Source organism: Daldinia decipiens (assembly GCF_022478715.1).
Source record: "Daldinia decipiens strain CBS 113046 unplaced genomic scaffold F4813scaffold_16, whole genome shotgun sequence".
Classification (NCBI taxonomy): Eukaryota; Fungi; Ascomycota; class Sordariomycetes; order Xylariales; family Hypoxylaceae; genus Daldinia; species Daldinia decipiens.
In genome coordinates, this window is record NW_026054559.1 from 490,114 (window position 1) to 513,070 (window position 22,957).

Consider the following 22,957-nt stretch of genomic DNA (forward strand, 5'->3'; position numbering starts at 1 on the left):
GAATTAGAAACAAATATCTAAGCTACGCCCCTAACATTATTATAAAAATGCAATTGTCTATTCTATTAGCATCAAAGACTCACAATCAGACAAGGGACTCAATAAAAAGTAAGAAGTCAAAAGTAAGAATAACTACCAATAAAGAAGCTGGGTAGTATTTAGAGAATCGGCGAGAGACAAAGAGCCTATAGGTATATAAACAGCGTTGCTGGAGGACGTTGGAATTCCGATTGTATATGAATCAAGTAACACTGTGAATATACTACAAAATGAGCTCTAACACGTCTACACAAGACGCTGGCATCCAGCAGAAGCAGAACACATGGCAGGCGAATGATAGACGAGTACTTCTGCCTTGGATGGACGACCCCGAGGAGATTAAGAATCAAGTCCGACTTGTCTACAAACAGAAGCTACCGCACCTAGATGCGGCTGCAGGCGAGCTAGCATCTCTCCTCGGCCTCGGCGACGGCTTGATAGCCAAGCAGCGGATGCAGAACCTATTCACGCACCCGGCGCTTCTCGACGCCTTCGTCGAATTCGCCGAGACGTATCTCGAAGGAAATTGGGACCTTCCGGTTGGCGAATGGGAGGCGGTCCACAAGATCGCCCACGCCGGCTGGGGTTCGCGCGCGCCTCCGCCCCGGGAGGATTGGAACGTCAATCATTTCTACGCCCGCTTCATCCTCCGAACGCTGGCAAGACTTAGAAACCCGGACGATGCCCCGAGAAACCTCGCGTATTGGCTCGGGGAGGCTAACCCATGCGACGCCACGTGGCTGCTCATGCACGTCCTGATGTATATGCAGTGGGATGCGATGCGGGACTATAAAAAACACGCTCCTGTGAGGGATCGTATCAACCATGTTGTTAATGTGTGGAAGGCGGACATGGCGTATAGAGAGCCTACTAACTAGGTTAGGTACCTAATTAATACATTTCGACTCTTTTAATAATAGCTTTAGATCAGATATTATAACTCATTATACACTTGTGTACAACTACCATCTAAACCAAGTATAGATCCTATGTTTCGGTGATGACTACCTAGGTTACCTAATTGATTCTTAATTGATTCTTAATTGATTCTTTATGAAGTTGGTAGTAGGCAACGTGATACAGCAAATAAGCTTAACTATGGGTAATATTGGAACTGATTTGGTTTTGTTGATGGTTCTAGACTTCTAGTTGACTTGAAATCTCATGACTTGCAATAAACTCAACACTGTCAAGACACTATTAAGTATAGGGTAAAGACGAAGAAAGAGGAAGATAACTAAATGTAAAACTAAACGAAGAGAGTCATGTACACAACTACGCAAAGCCAACTTGACGATGACTCGGGATGAATTGTTATTTGTTGTCAGACTCTGGCTTCTACTACGTAAGTTGGTACGTACCTATGTATAGGTACTGTATGTAAGGGACAAGGGACGTGCTTATCAGATGGAGAACCTTAAGCTGCCGGCCGGCAAAGAATTCTTCACCAATTTATGCCGGTTTAACCAATCAGAGACTTTCGTCATTGGCTCCATATTTAGCCGCTCTCGCTTTCAGAATAATCCCCGGCACCAGCCCGAACCCCTTTGATGTTTTTACCGGGTTTCATTAAGTACTCCTCGCTCTTTCGCCTCTTCGCATTAGTGCTCCGAATATAGGAGAATTACCAATCCTTTGCTTAAGCGAGGCCTCCTTCCTAGCAAATGGTTTTTTTTTCTTTGTATTATGGAGTTTGCATATACCTACCTAGCTGGAGAACCCGTCGTTTTGGGTCCAGAGTCCAAGCGTATCTCGGTCGGCCACATAAATAATTATAATTTTATAATCATCATATGTCATGGACTTGCTCTCCAAATATTCCTTTTAGCAACGCTGAAATGTGGTGAGGACGTAGACTGTCATCGATCTCATCACCGACCAGTTAACCATAGATCTCATCTCCCCGGCCCCGCTCTTATACGCCCTTGTATATTATACAGTACATACACAGCTCACCGGCTCGGAGATAATAAATTTTCTCTTTGCTTTCTCAACTGGCTGGGCATACATCATTCGTTGACAGAAGACAGCATCAACGAAGATCTGCTTGAGCACGCCTTTAACCGTTTTGCGTCGGGATCATGCCGGATCATGAGGCTGCCACGCTAAACGTCCGCGACGGCGAGAAACTCGACGACCTAGAGCAGGGCGCGAAGCCATCTGGTCATAACACGCGCCGGAGCTCCTCGGCGAGCACCGCGCGGGACGAAGACTCTTCAAGGGGTGGAAATGCGCCTGCTGCCGCTACTCCAGCCGTAGGCAAACCAGATAATTCTCCATCCGAAGGTGTTGCCCCTGCTGTTCAAGCTGCAGAGCCTGAGGCAGGACGCACTCAGTTTCAGACGACCGTTATTGTTTTCGCGCTGTGCTCAGCGCTGTTCCTCGCCGCCCTCGACGTCACCATCGTCACTACCGCCATCCCTACAATCACCGAGCAGTTCCAGTCGCCGGCCGGCTACACGTGGATTGGCGCGGCTTACTTATTGGCAAACAGCGCCACGGTCCCCAGCTGGGGAAAGATCAGCGATATCTGGGGTCGCAAGCCGGTGCTCTTGGCGGCTGTCGCCATCTTCTGGATCGGTTCGCTGATATGCGCGTTAAGTATTAACATCGGCATGCTGATCGCCGCCCGTGCCATCCAGGGCATCGGCGGCGGCGGCATCGTCGTGCTCACTAACATCTGTGTTAGTGATTTGTTCTCTATCCGCAAGCGTGGCATGTACTATGCTTTCTTTGGTATGGTCTGGGCTATAGCTTCTGCGATCGGTCCTATCTTGGGTGGTGTTTTTACTTCCAAGGTCACCTGGCGCTGGTGCTTTTACGTGAACTTGCCTATTAGTGGCGTAGGCTTCTTCGTCCTCTTATTCGTGCTTAAATTACACAATCCGCGCACGTCTGCCCGGGGGGGCTTGGCTGCTATCGATTGGCTGGGTAGTCTTCTCATCGTCGGCGGCACTCTTATGTTCCTGTTCGGGTTAGAATTTGGTGGCGTCACGTACCCCTGGAACTCGGCGCCGACGATATGTTTGATCGTGTTCGGCATAGTCACGGTCGGCCTGTTCGTCGCCGTCGAGAAGTGGTATGCCAAGTACCCTGTCATCCCGCTTCGGCTATTTCAGTTTGGGAAGAACATATCGACTTTCGGCGTTTGTTTGCTTCACGGTGTTGTCTTCATCTCCGGAAGTTATTATTTGCCATTGTACTTTCAAGCAGTCCTAGGTGCATCGTCGCTACTCTCGGGTGTCTACTTGCTCCCGTACGTGCTCTCGCTTTCGTTCATGTCGATCGGCTCGGGTCTATTTATGAAGAAGACGGGAAAATACCTACCAGCCATCATCTTCGGTATGTTTTTCATGACTCTTGGATACGGGCTATTCATCGACCTCGGTGCTCAGGCGAACTGGGCAAAGATAATCATATTCCAAATTATTGCGGGTATAGGTGTAGGACCGAACTTCCAATCACCGCTCATAGCTTTACAAACGACCGTCGAACCCCGCGACATCGCCGCGGTGACATCAACCTTCGGATTCGTCCGTCAACTCTCGACGTCGATATCCGTAGTTATTGGCGGCGTAGTTTTCCAGAACGGAATGGAGAAGCAGTACCCGACTCTGCTTGCTCAGCTTGGACCAGAATTAGCCAAGCAGCTCTCCGGCGGGAGTGCAGGTGGTAATGTTGGCCTCGTAGCCTCCTTGCCCGGTATACAGGGCGAAATAGCCCGCGGAGCTTACTGGAATAGCTTGCGCGAGATGTACATTATGTACGCAGCCTTCGCCGGGGTAGGACTTCTCATCAGTCCATTTATCAGCCAGCGACAGCTCAGCACTCAGCATCACGAACATAAAACAGGCCTTCAGAGCCTACGACGAAATGGCGAGGGCGATAACCCTACAGAAAAGACCACCCAATAGCGCAGATTTTTCTTATATTAATAGGTGTGAATTTCACGATAGATGATATGATGGGACACTAGAATTCAGGATTTGATGGGCATTAAGGGTATTTAGGATCGGATGATACATAAAATCTAGAGGATTATAAAAGTATTTACTCATGGCTACGACCTACACATCGATACCCAAATTTTGCTATAATTAAGGGATGTATATAATAAATTAATCTGTTAATATACAATCCGCCCTCGGGCTGCCGGTTAATCGATGGAATATTCCCATGACGTAAAAGCTTCAGGTCATTAGAGAAGCATTGAAAAAGCCGAAGGGGTGTACATCCTCTCTTCCGACCCTCAGTAGCATCGCCGAATTTGGAGAGTCGTTGATCTACCACTACCCTTAACTAGGTAGCCACACTATTATCATCCCGCGTTCCCAGCCGTAGAACCCGTTAGACAGCGCCGATGACCAGTAAGTCTCTCGACACGGAAAAGAAGACAGCATACGGTTCAATATAGGACCGGAGGGGAGTTTCGCTTAACTCGGTATCAAGCCGATCTTCTGCCACAGCGCGACGACGAGCCGCATGAAGGCAAACACGGTCGTTAAAACAGCCGCAGCAAACAAGCCCAAAATCAATACATATCCGATAAATGTCCCCATCCCCTTTCCGAGCTTCATAAGCGAGCTACGCATGGTGGGTTCTTCCACACTTGTCTCCTGGGACTCAAGGGTCGGAGTGTTCTGTTTGGAGAGACTAATAAACGGCTCCTGCTCCTCGACCTCGGTGGATGTCGATTCCTGATCGTACTCAAAGGACGGCTTTCCGCGCTCGTATCCGTGGCCGTCGTCTGCGCGGTCTAAGTTGTTAAGTGGGATAGACATGTTCTGATTTTGTTTTTATGCTCTCTGCGACTTTGTAAGTTAGGTACCTGTGAAGAGGCTGATATAAGTAGATGAAGCAAGTATACTAAGTCTGGCGTGTAAAAGGGTAAGTCGTAATATATATAATATAGGATCGATGGGGGCGGAGCCGAGACTGCCAAGGGGGCTGACTTATAAAGCCTTACATGACATGCCTATTGCTGCACCGCCCCTAGCAACGCATGATTATGAGCAAACTTAGTACCTAACACAGGCGTAGGACTTTCATTTATCTATCTACCTAACCTAGGTTAGGTACTACACCACCGTCTGCACCTACTATGTACACGTACTTTAAGACATCTTAGTTGACCTATCTCATATTAACAAAGTCAGTTGCCTTCTATTAAATCTAAACCATCACGTCTATTGCCTACGAGGACGAATGCCCTATCTAAACTCCGGTATGATTACTTACGCACACCTCTATATGTTTGAAAATCGCGAGCGGGTATCTTCCACCTCTAGGCCCGCTTGCTCCCGATCAAGTTTTCCCTTTTATTGCGCAGACACGGCGTGAAATATTTAATCGCAAATAATAATGGTAAAAGGAAACCGATATAACCGATAACTCCTTAATGACATAGTTACGCCGTATATGCCTAGCTAAATAGCGATAGCGACGAGTGTACATTAGCAGTCAGGTACACTGACAGGAATGTTAAGCGGTACACTCGTAGCCAATCCGCTGAGACTTGTCTCTTTGAACTCGTTTCGCATCCCTTGAGCGGTGACACGCATAGCACGGATAGCATCGTCAAGCCTAACCTTTGACGCGCTAGCTTCGCTACTGAGGGCTAGATTTGCGCTTGAGATGGCTTTGATAGCGCCTAGAGCATTGCGCTCGATGCATGGAGCTTGAACTAACCCGCCGATGGGATCGCATGTTAAACCAAGGTTATGCTCGATACCAATCTCGGCTGCTTGCTCGATCGTCTCGGGGCTAGCACCCATGCAAGCCGCGAATGCTCCAGCTGCCATCGAGCAGGCCACGCCGACCTCAGCCATGCAGCCTCCCTCGGCCGCCGAGATGGTGGCACCACGCTTATATAGCATGCCGATCGCTGCCGCTGTAAGAAGGAAAGTGAGGACGTCGCGCTCTGGGTCATCGCTAATGAACTCGACCGTGTACTTGAGCACGGCCGGGATAATACCCGCAGCACCGTTAGTGGGTGCTGTCACGATCCGGCCCCCGGCTGCATTAGTCTCGTTGACCGCAATTGCGTAGACGGTTAAATAGTCCATAGCAGGAAATGTGGTACGACGTGGAGGCGACGGCATGACTGGATGATAGACGGAACCAACCATACGCTTAGGGCCTTTTTTGATAATGCTTCCTAGTGCCAGCGTTTTTGGCTTCGGGGACAAGGATATACTCGTAACTGTGGATGATATCTTGCTATTGTCGCTATTCGGGGAAGACAACTGAGCTGGCTGGTCGGCTGTGCTAGGAGTTTGAGTATGAGAAGGATAGAGGCCCCTTGTCAGTCGTTTATATAATCCTGGCGCCCGTCTATGTAGCTTGAGCGAGCCCGGTAGTGTGGCATCGGTAGGTGCTTGAACCCCTTCTAGTATACTATTATCCATGACTTCCCAGATGCTCATAATCTTTCTATAGATTTCGTCGTCCGTGTACCCATGACTTTTCTCGTTCTCGTACACCAATTGCGCAATAGTAAGGTTATGCTTATTGCATAGTGCTAGTAGACTCCTCGCGTCGCGAAATGGGTAGCGGGGTTGTTGCGAGGTGGGCTCAGTCCCAACGGCTTCGGATCCTGATGCTGTAGATGAGATGGGAGAGCTTGTAGGGGCCGCCTCCGGGCTAGTAACGGCCTTCGACTCGTCAGCAGAGTCGCCATCGAGTACTTTGATCTCAGAGCCGGTTCTGCGGTCTCCCGCCGCATTTGCTCGCTTAATCTCTTTGTAAAATAAATTCTCCGCCAAGTCAGCCGGGTGTCCGCTAGTACTTTCTGCTTGAAGGTCTTTGGTATCAGCCAAAGCCTGATCCGCAGATTCACTTGCTTCCGCGGCAGTGGACGCTGTCGAAAGTGCACCGTTGACGACGAAACCCCCGCCAACGCTAAAGAAGTCATTGGTTGCCAGAAGCATGCCTTGGTCATCGAATACCATGAAGCGCATTCCGTTGCTATGCAGGGGTAATTTCTTTCCCCATTCCCATTTGAAATCGCGCTCATAATCGAAGTCGATTTCTTTACCTTTACCTTCTGCCAGACCGTGGCCCAAGAATAACTTTTTACCTTCCTTGATCTGCGTAAAACGAGTAGGTACATAGGCCGTGTCAATAGTCTCTACGTCTGCACTCTCGAGGCCTAGTAGCAGTGCAGATGGTGTCATGCTATTCAATACTAATGTTAGTTAAGACCCCTAACCTGACAGTACCAGAGAAACGAGAAACCAGAAACCAACTCGACCCTGGGATGGCTAAATACGAAACAGATAAATTACTTACTGGCCCTCGCCCGTGAGCGCAAGACTACCATAGATAGAGATGCGTATCTTATGCACTTTGCCAAGCAAGTCGGCCTCGGCTAGATCAGCAACAAAGATACCGCCAGCGCGCATTGGTCCAACTGTATGAGACGACGAAGGGCCAATGCCGATCGAGAAGAGATCAAATGTCGATATAACGGCGTGCTCATGATCGGCTTCACTATATGTGCCCGATTGTGCATCATCATTATTGGCTTCCGAGCTGGATGGTGCCGCGCTGAAATATCGTGTATGCAGCAGATGTGACGGACATCTTGTTACTTGTTCCAATTTAGACTGCTTCGTCCCGACTAAACCAGGCCGCCATCTGTTTGTCATTCGCCGTGATGCTATGCTCACAGCACCATGAAGCAGGTTGAGCTGCTTCACCGCTGCGCGGTTCATTGTGTGACTCGATAAGGATTACCAATAAATATGGATAAAGGGATAGGGATAATAATAGTGAACGAATAATAGGAGGTAAGTATGAATGAATTATGCCGGGTGTCTATAGCAATAATAATGAATATCCTCAAGAACCTTGACGATTTATTTACGAGGGCGCAGCTCATCCCAAAGTTATCCTTGACCATCAACCCAAAGTCTAACCCAATCAGGCATATGTGGACCATTTTACACCATAATAATACTAGCGCACCCAAAACTTAACTATTATTTTACTAATATTATATTTATGTAAATATACGCTTTTATATAGCATTATAAAACTTAATAAAATATAAATAAATTTAATATAATTAATTAATAGTTAATTACTAATCAATTAACCATTGATTTTTATTTTATTTTATTTTAAAATAAGTAAAAAATAAAAAATAGGTAAGCGCATATCTAATCAATTCTTAATCGATTAGGAATTAATTAAATAAAACACGCTTAAAACCTAAGTGTTTAGCGCTATAATACAGGGAACTTAATGGTTATAACGCGCTATAATTATAGGGCACTTAGCCTTATTCTAACGATTAAAAACGCCAAAAACTCACCCCAAAGCAGACCCCAAAGCAGACCCCGTCAAATACAACCAATCAGAATATTGGATCCAAGGTCCCAGCTTTCGCCAAATCGGGTTAGACTTTGGGTTGATGGTTAAGGATAACTTTGGGATGAGGTGTAGACTCTTTATTTACTTGAACCTGACCGGCTGAACGGCCTAGCCGTCAGAAAGAAAAATGTGAGGTTCAGTCAATAAAATGTTGTTGGAAGTAAGCGTAATCCAATAATGTGCCGCTGATTTCCAAAAATACGAGCTTGAGTTTCCAATTGGAAGCTAGAAGATCTGAGATATCCGGATCTAAATTTACGGCGGGGTGCTTTAATTCGACGGCCGGTCAAGCAGGAAGGTACTTCGCAAATACCCGGACTCGTATAGATTTGTATGGGAAACCATAAGGAAATCTAAGAGATAACGAAGTAGATCGGCAGTTACGATAATGGTAGATAGGTAAGTGCATAAAATATGGATAATATGGATACCTCATAACAGAGTATCGAGTCAATCTTATCTTATGTTAGGTATATTTGAATTATACGTTCAGTCATATAGGTACCCAACGAATTCATTAATCGTCATGTAAACACACTAATACAGACTCTTTGCCAGAATTCTAGATGAGACATCTAGAACAACGAACATGTTCAGGGTATGTATAGCCTTAGGCTCCCGTAGGTAGGTAGGTAGGTAGGTAGGTAGGTAGGGTAGAGTTTCTCGCGGAATAACGAAGTTGCTTCCCTACTGTTTGCTTCCACCTCGTGACACTCTTCTAGTTCAACATATAATCATGATCCTAGCATCTAGTCTGAAATTTTCGCGATACACCAAAAAATGCGCCTTCGTCTACCACCTTGAGGTCGAATTCTAATCGTTCTCCTGATGTATGTCGAATCACATGAAGACGTATACTCATTCTTCATAACCGTCGTGGTAACGTAACGTTACTTAGATCCCCGTCGTTAACAATCCTTCTGTACTGGTGCTACAGCTTTGGCTCCTTTAAGAGCCTTGACCAAGCTCGACCACTGGATCTTTAATACCTTCGCGTTACCTCTCCACTCGCCTTCACACTTTTTACCCGACGGGTGAGGGCGATGGAACATACACCAAAATTTCGAGTGGTCCTCGGCATCGACGAATAGTCTGATCTTGGGGATTTTGGACTCTTCAAGAAACTTGAGGAAGTTTTGGAACGGCTCTTTCGTGACGAATAGAGGTGCCGATATCACCATTCCCTTCCACTTTTCGGCTACAACACGAATATTATCGTAGACGAACAGTTCGTCTTCGTAGCCCCAGAACTCGTAGCATGGAAAACGACTTCCGATCTCAAGTCGTAGGCTCTGGAGTTTCCCTCTAGAGGCCATTTCTTGTAAGGCTGTGCCGTACACCTCGCCGAACAGATACATCTGCTCTTTCATCAAGAACCTGATGATCAGATTTCGAACGTGAAGTCGAGGGGTTACCGCAGTGAGTGAGCCGGCTAAGAAAGGATCAGCGGTCCCTTTTAGGTGCATGTTATCGAGCAGGACTTCATAGTAAAATATTGAAGCGGCTTCAGTGTATATTCGCTTATTCGTAAGGAAAAGGTGGACAGCATCCTTGCTAGTAGAATCCCAGTCGAGCAGAATGAGCTTCAGGATGTGGTCTCTTAGCTCGGGAGGAAGATCAAAGAACCGGAACGGCCCATTCCAGTATTTGGTGGGTGGATGTCTTGCTGACGATGCCGATGCCTTTGGGCGGAACGCAATTGATCTACTACCGAATTTTCCCATCGCTGGGCCCAAGCTAGGTCAGGGGAATCCGCTGGGGCAGCTGCCGCCTAATAACAGCTCAGATCGGGACTTAACTCCGGATTTCAGCTCCGGATCTCAGCTCCGGATCGCTCTTCCAAAAATGACAAAACTCCTTGCTTTCCAAACGCTGTCTAGATATCTGGATTTACCATATTGCGTAGACGTCTTGTGTATGTGAAGGAAGTGTTGAAAAGGTCGCGGAGTAACGGATTGTTTGTATATCTTCACCGACTTATGTAATCTATACCAAGGTACATAGGTACCTTTACGTTACCTACATGTACCTCCATTCATCGCCCGTTTCCAATTGTTAATCACCCCACTGTAAAGTACGATGCAACCGCGTTCGCGTCTGCCCCTGCCCCCTGCCCCCTGCCCCGTAGACCCACCCATCTACAGGTCCCCGAAATTCGTATCGTCAATTTTATACTTGATGCATAACTCATAACTTCATTCCGTGATGCCTACGAATGTGCATCGTCGACATTGCAAGTTTTGATTCCTGATTCCTGATTCCTGATTCCTTTCATGTCTCTTTGTTATTAGCTTGTACTGCTTCAGGCGTATCTGCCTGAACATTGCCCACCATGGGTGTCATTTCTTTTGCACGTTCAATGTACACTCACGATACCCTCGACACTCGCTTTACGAACCCATCCTCGACGCCTTACAAGACTGTTATAGAAGAGCGAGACGACGTGGTGGCTAGCAAAGAACGGGCGGCAGAATTGAAGAGCCGGGGGAATCCATCACGATGGAACACACCGGAATATTATGTATACCGCTTCCTCCTCTGTTTTATCATACCGTACATGTTCTGGGCGTGCTATGATGCTTCAAGACGTACGTACTGCCATCTTCCAGGAGGAGCTTCCTTCAGCCTGTATATAGGTTAACCATATTTATAGCCGAGGAACCCAAATATCAAAGATACGAGCAACTGCTCTCGCCAGGGTGGATTCCCGGGCGCAAAATCGTAGGAGGCCCCTGATCTGAGAGATGGCATGTGCTAACAGCTTGGAGGATACCTCGGATCCGCAATACGGTACTTTTCGGAGTAATATCCCGTATATGGTGGCGCTTCTCATTTTCCATCCCCTTCTTCGCCGAGTATACAATGCGGTCGTATACCCAATAAAATCGATAGGGCAGTCGGCGCGACCGACGCTAGAAGAAGCAGACCAGAGGTTGAATCAGCGAGCTTCGTTCGACTTCGCCTTTGCGCTGATATACCTCGTTGCGCTACACGGGATCTCAGCCTTGAAGATCCTTTTTATCCTCCATCTGAATTACCAACTTGCAACGACGTTACCCCGGAAATATATACCGGCTGCGTCGTGGATCTTCAACGTCGGCATTCTCTTTGTCAATGAAATATTCAAGGGATTCAGATTTGGTGATCTTGCTGAACTAATCGCTGGTCCTGCTGACACACTTTCGCTTCTCGACAATGGACTGGTTTCGTGGGGTCAATGGCTCGACAGCTACGGTGGGCTCATGAGTCGATGGGAGATTCTATTTAACATCACTATCTTGCGACTGATTAGTTTCAACTTAGACTACTACTGGTGTTTGGATCGTAGAAGTTATAGCCCGATCGAGGTGAGTCTTATTGTGTAGACTACTTGAAATTATTAACAGCAGACTGATGCCCTCAAGAAGAAACAAGTCGACCCGTCTTCCCTGAGCGAACGAGACCGTATATCTATCCCGGCACAGGAAAAAGACTTCTCGTTTAGGAACTACGTTGCATACGCCATCTACGCCCCTCTGTACCTGACGGGTCCGATAATCACCTTCAATGACTTCATATCGCAGTTGCGGTATAAGTCCGCCAGCATCGAGACGGCGCGCACGATACGTTATGGGGTGCGCCTCGCTCTGACCCTGCTTGCAATGGAGGTGATCTTGCACTATAACTACGTTCAAGCCATCTCAAAAGCAAACCCCGTGTGGAGCGAGTACACAGCGTCGCAGCTTAGCCTGCTTAGCTATTTCAATTTGCATCTGATCTGGCTTAAGCTGCTTTTGCCGTGGCGATTCTTCCGGCTCTGGTCTCTTGTCGACGGCGTAGACCCGCCCGAAAACATGATTCGCTGCGTTAGCAACAACTGGAGCACGCTCGCCTTCTGGCGCAGCTGGCATCGTAGCTTCTACCGCTGGTCTCTTCGATATATATACGTGCCACTCGGAGGGTCAAGCTTCCGCACCCCTCGCGACACCGCCCGGTCACTGCTCACGTACGTCCTCGTCTTCACATTCGTTGCTCTCTGGCACGATATTGAGATGAATCTACTGATCTGGGGTTGGCTCATCGTCTTGTTCATGATACCCGAGATGGCGGCCGGATTTCTTTTCCCAAAACGCGCCTGGGAGAACAGACCTAGAACTTATCGCATACTCTGCTGTTTCGGAGCTGTAGGAAACATTTTCATGATGATGACGGCAAATCTGGTTGGATTTGCCGTCGGCGTAGACGGGCTGAAGAGTATCATCGCGGGTATTTTTAAAGACTTTTCTGGTAAGCCATCCCGTTCCCCTCTCGTTTGTTTCGATCTCATATTTAACTGTATACTATAGGGTTCACATTCCTCATCACCAGTTGTATGGCATTCTTTGTCACCGTCAATATAATGTTCGAGATTAGAGAGTCAGAGATGAGGCAAGGAATCAACCTAAGATGTTAATCTCGTATTTTCGTGATTGGTATAATCGGTTGCAATCCATTGTTATCTCGGCCTTGTAGTGATACTCATAGATAGAAGGAAGATAAAACTTATTAGTAAATTAAATTTCGACTCAATGCGTGTACTTCCTATGATAACAGTGTCGTTTTGAAACCCCATATTTCAGCAATTTCTTTCTTTTCTCAACCAAGGATACGACGCCGCCTTCTAGCAGACTCTGGGGCTATCAATTGCACGCCTCCAGTGCCTATAGTCATTAATTATTAGCGCTTCTCCCCGACCATAACTATTTACCCTGAGATGTCACCTCGCAAGTTCGCTTATCACAGAGCCCATCGCGATTAGTATGAAAAATATTATATTTTGAGAGTACTTTAGTACTAATTTGCCTTTTGTGATACTTCTTTTTATCAGTTCATACGTAAGCACAAACACCCACGGCTATACGAATATGCTTTTCATCCAACCAACCCGGTCCCCATACCCCATTTTGACTATCAAATTCATTTCCGTACACCGTAGGGAAGAGACACCCTAGTAACACGAGACAATGAGTAGCAAAATATCGTGCATTTTTACCTGGGTGTGCTGATGCTTAAAATGCCTCTCACATGATTATCAACACCTTAGTCTAGTGAACCCTGGCTTATATCTGAGATCCAGTCAAGGTACCGAGACGGATGCTCACGGCTCTCCTGTGGGCTTCAAGCTCTTCCACCTTGGCCAGCTGCATAACTGCATCTCCTACATTTTGAAGGCCCTCGGCGGTCAAGTTTGAGCTTGTGATGTGTTTGACGAATGATCCCAGGTTGACTCCTGAGTACTGCTTGGCATAGCCATATGTAGCTATTATTTGTTAGTCTAATATTTTAGATAAAGAGAAAGAAAACTTACGTAGCGAGTGGTTAACACCGGCAGAGTAGTCACCTACGCTTTCGGGAGTCCATTGTCCGATAAACACACTACCTGCGTTCATGACCTGATCTACCACCTGCTGGGCATTCTTGATCTGTAGGATCAAGTGCTCGGGACCATACTCATTGCTAATCCTCATCGCTTCTTCTACGTCTTTGACGACAAATGTGACAGAGTGACTAATAGCACCTCTGACAATATCCACTCGCGGTAAAGCCATGGCCTGCTTGTGAACTTCATCTTCGATCGCTTGCAATTGCTGCTCGTTGAGATCAATTGCAATGCAAATAACCTGACTATCTACACCGTGTTCGGCTTGAGATAACAGATCCGAAGCGACGAAAGCCGGATTAGCATCTTTGTCCGCCACTACGAGGACTTCAGACGGGCCAGCTGGCATATCAATACTGACGCCGGCGTTGGTATCGTTGCTAACGAACATCTTGGCTGCAGTCACGAACTGGTTTCCGGGACCAAGAATCTTGTCTACCTTGCTGACACTTTCTGTACCGTACGCCATTGCTGCAACGGCTTGCGCACCGCCGGCTAAGACAATGCTTTCGGCGCCGACCTTGTGGGCGATATACACAATTTCTGGCGTAATGCTACCATCGGAACGCGGTGGAGATGCGATGACAATCTTCTTACAGCCAGCAACCATAGCCGGCACGCCAAGCATGAGTGCAGTACTAGGCAAGACCGCAGTTCCACCGGGCACATAAAGACCAACTCGTTCAATAGGTCTAGAGAATCTGCTACAAACAACTCCCGGCATCGTTTCTACCTTCAGGGGCTGCTCTTTCTGAGCAGCGTGGAATTTGCGGATATTCTCGAAGGAGATGTCAATGGCTTCGATAGTCTCGGGCGAGAGATTCATAAGCGACTGTGGGAATGGAGCTTTGAGAACAGGTGAAGTTAAGGAGGTCGCCTTTTCAAACTTGTGCGTATAAGAGAGCAGGGCCTTATCTCCATTCTCTCGAACATCACTGATGATAGGAGTAACAATATTCAGGATTGCGTCTGCTGATTTTTGGGATGGCCTCTTCAATGCTTCCGCGACTTCATTCACGTTGGCCTTACTGACATCTACCCGCTTTAGAGTAATTCTGTCAGCATCTGGTGCGGTGTGAGCTGCAACAGCGGGTGCAGATGTCAATGGCGTCGCACTCTCTTTTGCGGCCTCCTTAGCCTTTTCCGCAGTGCCGTTTGTAATGCCTTCTTTCTTAGCCCACTGACCCTTTGCATTTCCTGGTCTTCTTTTGACTTTCAAGCTCTTGGCGTCGAGGTTCTTCTCGATATCCGAAAGTCTTACCCCAGCACTAATAGCTTTTGTTAAGGCAAAGTAAATCAGGTCAGCTGTTTCGAATGCAACCTCTTCCGGCGTCTGTGCATCGCATAGTTCCTCGGCCTCCTCCATTATCTTCGCGCGAAGTAACTTCTCATCTGAGAAAAGCCTTTTTGTATACGAACCTTCGGGGGCTGATTGCTTCCTCGACAGCAACGTCTGCTCAAGCTTCGAAATCCCCTTTAGATCGCCAAAGCATCCGTATTGGTCGAGGTGACAAAACTTTCCCGATTGTCTTATCACGAACCTTAAGGCATCATTGTCGCAATCCAATGATATTCTTACCAGCTCTTGAGTATCACCAGATGTAGCACCTTTGTACCAGAGTCCTCGTTTCCGGCTCTGGTAGACACCGGTCTTAGTCCTTAGCGATTCGGCAATGCTCTCTTCACTACTATACACTAAACCGAGTGCCATTCCTCCTTCGTCGCAGACAACTGTAGGCAGAAGTTTGTCTTGTCTATCCGAATTCCACGCGACGGAAAACAGTTTTGCGACGAAAATCTTCTTTTCTGCTTCTTTATTGGTTGTTAATTCCGTAGATGGGATGATGGGAATGGCAGATAGCTGTGAACATATGTCGACAAAATGGTCATAGATAGTATCTTGGATAGGTTTGATATATAGGGGTGGCATCTTAGTAGCCTTGCTCGACTCCATGAAACCAGACACATCGCAGCTTCGTTGGTCGAAGTCCTTGAGGAGTAGCCCGTGCTCTGTCCCATAAGACAACTGCTTTAGATTTGTTATCGCCGGGGCAACTCTTCTACCAAACTCTGTAAAATCCGGCAGCCTCTCGGGTTGAACAAAAACCTTTCGGGCGCCGTGGTCCAGCAGCGTAACGACATCATCTTTCGATTCGAGGCTAGTAGCGTCGAAGAAAGTATGAAGAGTTGCAGCATTGAGCTGACCCAAGTTATCAAGGAGCTCTTCAAAGTTTTGCTGAGTGACCTCGAAGAAGACGCAACCTAAACATGCCACTTCCTCTTGACTTAGACCTTGCCCCTCCTCGCTCGAAGGCCAACTAGGAGGGACTGGTACGGAGATGAGAAAAGGGAGCGGAAGTGTCGTCTCCATAGCGATAAACTTGCCAAGTTAGAACTGAATATATTGAAGTTCTTTTTGGCTGCTAGAAACTAGTGCATAAGATGACGACTAAATTGGTAGATAGGTAACCTAACCTAGGTAGGTATCTATGAATTGTTAAGTGGAAGAGGAAATAATTTTTTAGAATGTGCCAGATTAGTCAGCCATGTCAGGTGACCTGAAAATCCCTAGTCTCATGTAAAATAGTGGTGTAACACGCGTTCCCACGATTTTACCTCCATCAATCAGATCATCAAGAATATCATCAATTAGACCTCATATATCGCCTGTTCAGTACGTATTAGTTGTGTGACAGAATGTCACTCCTAAAATCGGCGTAAATGATCTAATTGCCCTTAAATTGTCCAATGATGGCGGGGCAATTAACGAATTACCCCTCCATACGGAAACCTGCAACCTTAGGTACCTATTTACGCCATAACCTAGGTACATACATCCTAACCTAACCTACTAGGTTACGTAGTAGTACAGGTACATTCCCAGGTACATATGTACTTCTCTACCACCGTAGTACGGGACCCATTAATTTAGTCCCACATATTAGCATTAGGTCCACTAATGCCGTGAGGCTCAACTTAAGCTAGAGCTTGCTTCCATTAATCACTTAACTAAGGTTTCTATGTGAATAAGGTACATGCCCATTTCATCCTTAACGTCTACCTAATTACCTATAATTCTAAGCTCATACATCTTCAAACACACTCGACACAAAACCAATAAAGTCCCTAGTTCTCCCTCCTAATAAAAGTTTGGTAACGTTTCCTTTGCAAGCCGAATCGGTCGAGGAATTCTCGCGAGTTCTTTGATTCGCAGCTTATTTAGTACATGGATTGAAGAGCAAGGTCGCAAATATCCGTTTAATCGACGGTCCAGCTACTACCTCTCCAACGTCTATCTATTCAAATCGACCGCTCAAATTTGATATACTACCACCTTCGTATAGTCACAATGGCATCGGTATCGCAATCTCAGCCCAACGGGGTACCGTCTTCCTCCGCAGCAGCAGGCCCGTCGCAATCTGCTTCGCAGCCAACCCAGAACACTGCAACTAGCGGATCGACTACCATACCAAACACACAAGCGACTATCGCCTCGACAGGAACAGTAGCAGGCAGTAACAACACGCAAGCAGGCGTGTCCCAGCCTCCCTCCTCCCCGTCGCCCTCCCACGCTCCCCGGCCACGCGACGCCCGCACAATCGAGCTCCTTCTGACCTCCCAAGGCGTCACGTCTTTCGACCAGCGCGTGCCCCTGCTGCTCCTAGACTTCGCCTACCGGCACACGTCGTCCATTCTCTCCGACGCGCTGCACCTGTCCACGGATCCGTACACCACCCACGCCGGTTCCAAGCCCAGCGCCGCGTCGGGCGCAGCCCCCAGCGCCCCGAGTGCCGGCGAAGCCGCCGTCACCACCAACGCCATCAACCTGGCCATCGCGTCGCGGCAATCCTTCCAGTTCCGCGGCGCTTCCGGCGGCACCGGCGCCAGCAAGGAGTGGATGCAGGAAGTGGCGCGCGACCGCAACAAGATCGCCTTGCCGCGTGTTCTCGCCAACGAGTGGGGCGTGCGTCTCCCCAACGAGCGCTTCGTCCTGAGCGGTATGGGCTGGAGCCTCCGCGACCAGTGGGCCGAGGAGGATGACGGCGATAGCGACGAGGACGAGGAGATGGAAGGGGTTGATACCCAGAGGCAAACGAACGCTACTGCTGGGGAAGAGGGTGGCTTGGAGGAGCTACTTGGTGATGATATGGGCGATATGGGCGATGAGGATATGGAGGGAATGGAGTGATTGATCGACTATATTCCACAAAACCCTACCAGCAGCACACCGAGGCCAGTCTTTTGTAGCAAAAGGTACTGTGCGGCCGCATCTTCTATGCGATAGAAATTAAGGATAATGGCGTTACGGCGTTGGGTAAAAAGAGCAGCAACGGGTTCGGCGCGTTGCGCGACGATACAATTTAATTTTTCTTGCGCCTACAATACGTCTTTAAGGATACTTGGACTGGCTGGGATATACTAGTATAACGCCCCCATTGCATAAACCGTTAGAACTATAGGGCTGAGTTGAGAAAAGGCGTACGATATATGAAGGTGGTCTATTTGCTACAGGTCGCTAGCAATGCGCCGAGGACTAGCTAGGACGGTCAAGATGCAGGGGAAACAAGACAGCTTGTTGTACATTTTAGTCTATGACAGATGTGCCCCTTGTGCCCCTCATCCTTCTATAAAACGCCAACGCTATGCAAACCAAAATACAACAGCTACTCACCATGAGTAGCATACAAAAATATACCAATCTGCCCTAGCAGGAATAATTGTAACATGATGTAGGTTATGGGTGTTAGATGATCTAACATATGCCGAATGCTCGTAGCAGCCCCTTTTTTTGTGCCGAAACTAGTTGATGCTTAAAAGCGGGTTTGCGCGTTGAAGACGATCCTTGAGGTTAGATCATGCATTGTCACTGTAAATTGTTCGTGGTATTTGATCCTTCTGACATGGTTCCAAAGCTATGTCATCTTTTCATCTTCTCATGTCTTCATCGACAACCATATTTTTCATTCCCGTGATAAGCTCAGCATCGACGTCTCGCACCGGAGGAGCAGGCTCGCTCTTAACCCCAGGATTGAACGGACCCGGACTAATGTCTTGTTCATCTTCGACTTCGTCTTCTGGGTAACCCTCCTCGTCATCGGCATCGTCGGACCCGTATTCGAGAGGGTCCATCACATTCTCATCTCCTTCATATTCACCGCTGAATATACTCTCTTCGGCATCGGCGTCTTCATCCTCCTCCTCATCTCCTCGGGAAAGATAGCTATCGCCCATATTTCCGATGTCTTCGTCTTCCTCCTCGTCTGCGGAACTATCGTCTGCGTTATCTTCCGACTCACTGGCTGAGAACTCGTCTAGCTCTAAGGGAGTGTCGCGCCAATACGTGAAATCGGTGTACTCAACACCGCCACCCTTGACAAGAGTGCTGACAGGAGGAAAGTAGTGATTAACGACTTCCGTCATGTTGACGTAGCTAAGTTTCAACTTATTGAGACTGAGCAAATCTAGCGACACCTCGGCGTTAGAGTTGATCGTGAAGATTCGATTCCTTGGCACGTCCACAGTCCTATAAGAAATTTGATCCGTAAGACGATTTCCAAAGCCAGCATAGAAGCAGTGATTGTCAGGGCCGTATAAGCTTCTAATATCCCGTAGGGTTGCCATTTTAAATACATGCGGCTTCCGTAGGTAGATCTCTCGCCTTAGCGCCGCCATCGTCCGATCAGGCGATAGGATTGTTGGGCCTTTAGGCAAGCGGTATCCGTCCTGAGTAATACCGTAGAGATATGCCCTCGTTGTATCGGCCTGTCCAACCGAACGACTAGTTAGGTACATGATATTGTACCCATTTTCGACAATGTCGCTGTAGAGCTTCGCAACTCCCGTATGTGTCCAGTCTCGTCCGATCATATTTAACACATGACCCAGAGCATCAGACTTAGTTATAGTACCATCGATATCAGAAATGACAACAGGCGTATCATGCTGCCAGAGGAACATGTATGCTTGGCATGTAGCACGATTTACAGTAAAGCTCATCGAATTCTCGCCAGGTTTCAAGTTTAGCGCCTTCAGCTGATCACTGGTCAGCCGTAGGGTTTTCGCGTAGTTTCTATTTGGATTTCCTGCCGATAATGACGAGCCCGGGGTCGTCGGCGGCGTCTGAATAAAACTTTGGCCAACGTCCGACTCACTTCTCCTGTGGGAAGGTCCTTGTGTCGACATAGTAGAATCGTCACTTTGATATCCGGGATCGGAAGCGGCATCAATAGCAAGCGTAGGCGACGGCCGTAGAGATGCCACAGTCTTCTTCATTGCAGCTTCCTTCGCATCCTCACTGCTGTATATCCAAAGGTTTCCTTCTTCGTCCATTCCAAATAATGCGCCAATATCGTAGTCGCCTTGGAGCTCTTCAGATAATATCTTCCGAGCTAGAATTTCAGCTTTGATCGCGTCTTCTTCACTAGCTTTATAACCGGTCATATCTAACATAAGATCACCCGTTTCAGTCACTCGGCTAGGGATATTGACTGCCGAGAGTTCTTTCGATAGGGTCATGGCTCGCCGAATAGCCTCTCGGGGTGCCACAGGGGGTGGGCTTCGTGACCTTTGGGAAATTGCGCTATCGGCTTCGTGTAGGTCGCCATTCGAGTCGTCTTGCTCATGGGTTACCTGCGCAGAAGCCGGCAATAATTCCTCACTATAAGATGGATGGTTGGGGGTAGTGGACCACCCTCTTGAGACTGGTCGGCCGCTACCTAACTCGGGCGAGGACGCAAGGGGTTCAATTATGTCTACACAAGCATCAGCTATTGTCTTGAGGGTTCGGATGTGGATTTCATGGTGACAAACCTGGGCGGGTAAGGACTGTGGGTTTAGGTCGCAGCAGGGCAGTTCTAGAGTCGCCATCCAACTGCAAGAAGTCGGGCTCCTGAAGTTCGTTGGATGAATAGGACCTATCGGGCTCAAGGGGTGGGCTGGAAGCGGGAGAGCTAAGAGGTGAGGTTTGGAGACTTTGAGGAATGTTGTCGTTGGTCTCGAAGACGAAGAAAGCTTCACCCCCTTCCCCTAGCTTCATAGCATAGTTTTGCTTAACGCCATTGACCCTAAACTCGACCTTCTTCTCGTAAGGTCTCAGTAGGGAGAATTTCCCGAAACGAACGTGAAAAGGAGAGCAACACAGAGTGCCATCTTCGTGCTGTACTACAATCACATCGATTGCTCCGCTCAATGTAGCCGGATTGATCGAGTTCCAGGCGGTAGAAACAGAGTCGCTTATATTCCGAACGTACTGCATCTTCGAGAAGGGGTTGACGTTGTTCAGTTCACAATTAGGAAGTCGGCCTCGGCCCTGAGACCATGAAAAGGGGAGGATAGGTAGCCAATTAAAACGATAAACCGAGGCAAACTCTTGCGAAACAAAAATTATTCGAATATATCTATGACGGCGCGATTCGACGTATATTTCAATGTGATCGATGATGTTTCGTTCGGAGCTAGAGATGGCGAATTAAAAGCTATGGTTTGCTTGTCGCTTGAAACGATGTTAAGGAGTTGCAGATTAAGAGGGTAAAAGATTCCGACTATTCGGAATAGATGCACGATGCACGATGGTGACTGGTGACGTAGTTACGGGTCACGATATGAACAGGCTCGAAACAAAATATAGTATAGTAAAAACAATACCGTTGTGTTCTCGCGAAGCTGTAAATAGTAAAACGAGCGTGAGGAAAAGGGGGAGAGTCGAAAGTAGGATTTATGACGAAGGTCGTATAATTAACCGGGCTGGTGGGACGAGGCGGGAGTATCATATGTAGACAACGGCGACCTTGTTGAGAAAAGGCGACCGGCTACAACTTTTATGCAAGCAAATTTGACGGTGCAAGTTGCACATGTCGTATTTTTGGAGGTATGATATCCCTGTACCCCTGTACATCAGAAGTATTATTGTATTATACTCAACATTACCTAACGTAGGTAGGTAGGTACCTAGCCAAGCAGAGCCGCGGGTCAATGACACATGCTTTTCTAAAGTGGATACACCACGCGAGTCCACTTACAGGGTGCTTGTGCTAAAACATGGCCTAAGGTCTGCTGGGGACCAATGCCATCTTCACACCACAGCAGCTGATTGATGGCTTCCAGCATCTAGACTTTAGGTACATATGCAGCTGACTTGCTTCATCAAAAATACGCTAACCGCCCCAAGACGAGTGGCTCCCGTTCCAATGATTTTATCTTGTGCAATCCCGAAACTACGGTAATGCTGCAGCATGCTCGTGATTTTCTAGGAGCTCTAAGTGAGGCAATTTCGTGTCAAGCTCTGCTATCTGCTGATTACATGTAGCAACATTCTCGTATATGTTGACCCCGAAGCTCTTTAAAATAAAAATACCTAGGTTAGCGAACTCATTTTGGTTAAAACTAGCCATCATCAATCAATAGTTAACTAGACTTAGTTGCACAGTAACTTAATGACAGGATATTGGAGTAAATGCGTGCTGTAGGTAAGAAAATGGAAGAGACCTTTACGATATGCTTCATAATTCTCATTGGAGAGCAAGATCCAAAAAACATCGATGTGCATAAGAAAGGTGATGACGAATGATACGCACCTCACCTCTTATACTTGACGAATGATGACTTTGCTCAGAAGGTCGGGTATAAATATGCGCAGGATATGTGAGGCGAGACATTATAATCCCGCTGTCTTATAGCTACGTGTGTGCTTGTCTTCGATAATCCCGTTTCGTTTATATTGAGAAGGAATTGGGGGCTACATGATAGGTATGTTGGTTTACTCTTCTCGTCTATTCGCATACCATACTGTAGCATTAAGGCTGTCCAAAGTGACCAGTAACATCGGGACTGCACTTGTATGTCGATATTTATCGTGTGCTTCCGGTATTTCCGTTGGCATCTCGCAATAATTAGTCCCCATGGGGTTCGGGAGATAGGCGGACCATAAACGGTAATGGCGAGAAGATCTTTGGACCTTCAGTCTAGATCCGTGCAGTGTTCAACCAGTTATCACAGCAGGTTATAAACCGCAAGTCAGCAAGCCGGGTATAGAAGTTTGGGGCATCGGGAGAATCGGGGGGTACGACGTGCATACCCAATCCTTAGCGCCAGTCCGCACTGCCGAACCGCTATTTCCATTGGACGAAGTTCTCACCAAGCTTCCTA

At 47.6% G+C, this 22,957-nt stretch overlaps 9 protein-coding genes across 9 annotated transcripts; 4 read left to right on the forward strand and 5 right to left on the reverse strand.

The window, feature by feature from the left end:
• Nucleotides 1–241: 241 nt before the first annotated feature.
• Nucleotides 242–996, forward strand: F4813DRAFT_359351 (uncharacterized protein). The gene has a single exon (XM_049243316.1). The coding sequence runs from the start codon at nt 270–272 to the stop codon at nt 915–917; it is 648 nt and encodes a 215-aa protein (XP_049099685.1). The 5' UTR covers nt 242–269; the 3' UTR covers nt 918–996.
• A 601-nt stretch (nt 997–1,597) lies between these two features.
• On the forward strand, nt 1,598–4,144 carry F4813DRAFT_359352 (MFS general substrate transporter). The gene has a single exon (XM_049243317.1). It carries the CDS (start codon nt 2,121–2,123, stop codon nt 3,951–3,953), a length of 1,833 nt encoding a protein of 610 aa, XP_049099686.1. The 5' UTR covers nt 1,598–2,120; the 3' UTR covers nt 3,954–4,144.
• On the reverse strand, nt 4,145–5,008 carry F4813DRAFT_359354 (uncharacterized protein). Its single transcript, XM_049243318.1, has one exon. It carries the CDS (start codon nt 4,818–4,820, stop codon nt 4,473–4,475), a length of 348 nt encoding a protein of 115 aa, XP_049099687.1. The 5' UTR covers nt 4,821–5,008; the 3' UTR covers nt 4,145–4,472.
• Nucleotides 5,009–5,038: 30 nt separating this feature from the next.
• On the reverse strand, nt 5,039–7,939 carry F4813DRAFT_359356 (serine dehydratase alpha chain-domain-containing protein). Its single transcript, XM_049243319.1, has 2 exons — nt 7,330–7,939; nt 5,039–7,215 (listed from the first exon to the last, which is right to left on the reverse strand). Exons 1-2 carry the CDS (start codon nt 7,752–7,754, stop codon nt 5,493–5,495), a joined length of 2,148 nt encoding a protein of 715 aa, XP_049099688.1. The 5' UTR covers nt 7,755–7,939; the 3' UTR covers nt 5,039–5,492.
• Nucleotides 7,940–8,873: 934 nt separating this feature from the next.
• F4813DRAFT_359357 (uncharacterized protein) lies at nt 8,874–10,335 on the reverse strand. The gene has a single exon (XM_049243320.1). The coding sequence runs from the start codon at nt 10,137–10,139 to the stop codon at nt 9,324–9,326; it is 816 nt and encodes a 271-aa protein (XP_049099689.1). The 5' UTR covers nt 10,140–10,335; the 3' UTR covers nt 8,874–9,323.
• A 201-nt stretch (nt 10,336–10,536) lies between these two features.
• Nucleotides 10,537–12,963, forward strand: F4813DRAFT_359360 (MBOAT-domain-containing protein). Its single transcript, XM_049243321.1, has 5 exons — nt 10,537–11,003; nt 11,069–11,136; nt 11,184–11,762; nt 11,823–12,681; nt 12,741–12,963. Exons 1-5 carry the CDS (start codon nt 10,748–10,750, stop codon nt 12,845–12,847), a joined length of 1,869 nt encoding a protein of 622 aa, XP_049099690.1. The 5' UTR covers nt 10,537–10,747; the 3' UTR covers nt 12,848–12,963.
• A 225-nt stretch (nt 12,964–13,188) lies between these two features.
• On the reverse strand, nt 13,189–16,442 carry F4813DRAFT_359362 (histidine biosynthesis trifunctional-protein). Its single transcript, XM_049243322.1, has 2 exons — nt 13,742–16,442; nt 13,189–13,693 (listed from the first exon to the last, which is right to left on the reverse strand). Exons 1-2 carry the CDS (start codon nt 16,182–16,184, stop codon nt 13,494–13,496), a joined length of 2,643 nt encoding a protein of 880 aa, XP_049099691.1. The 5' UTR covers nt 16,185–16,442; the 3' UTR covers nt 13,189–13,493.
• Nucleotides 16,443–16,816: 374 nt separating this feature from the next.
• Nucleotides 16,817–18,168, forward strand: F4813DRAFT_72309 (transcription initiation factor IID, 31kD subunit-domain-containing protein). Its single transcript, XM_049248829.1, has one exon. It carries the CDS (start codon nt 17,163–17,165, stop codon nt 18,000–18,002), a length of 840 nt encoding a protein of 279 aa, XP_049099692.1. The 5' UTR covers nt 16,817–17,162; the 3' UTR covers nt 18,003–18,168.
• Nucleotides 18,169–18,739: 571 nt separating this feature from the next.
• F4813DRAFT_396235 (LNS2-domain-containing protein) lies at nt 18,740–21,658 on the reverse strand (the record flags this gene model as incomplete). Its single annotated transcript, XM_049247807.1, has 2 exons — nt 20,624–21,658; nt 18,740–20,565 (listed from the first exon to the last, which is right to left on the reverse strand). The coding sequence occupies exons 1-2, from the start codon at nt 21,066–21,068 to the stop codon at nt 18,740–18,742; spliced, it is 2,271 nt and encodes a 756-aa protein (XP_049099693.1). The 5' UTR covers nt 21,069–21,658.
• Between the last annotated feature and the right edge of the window lie 1,299 nt (nt 21,659–22,957).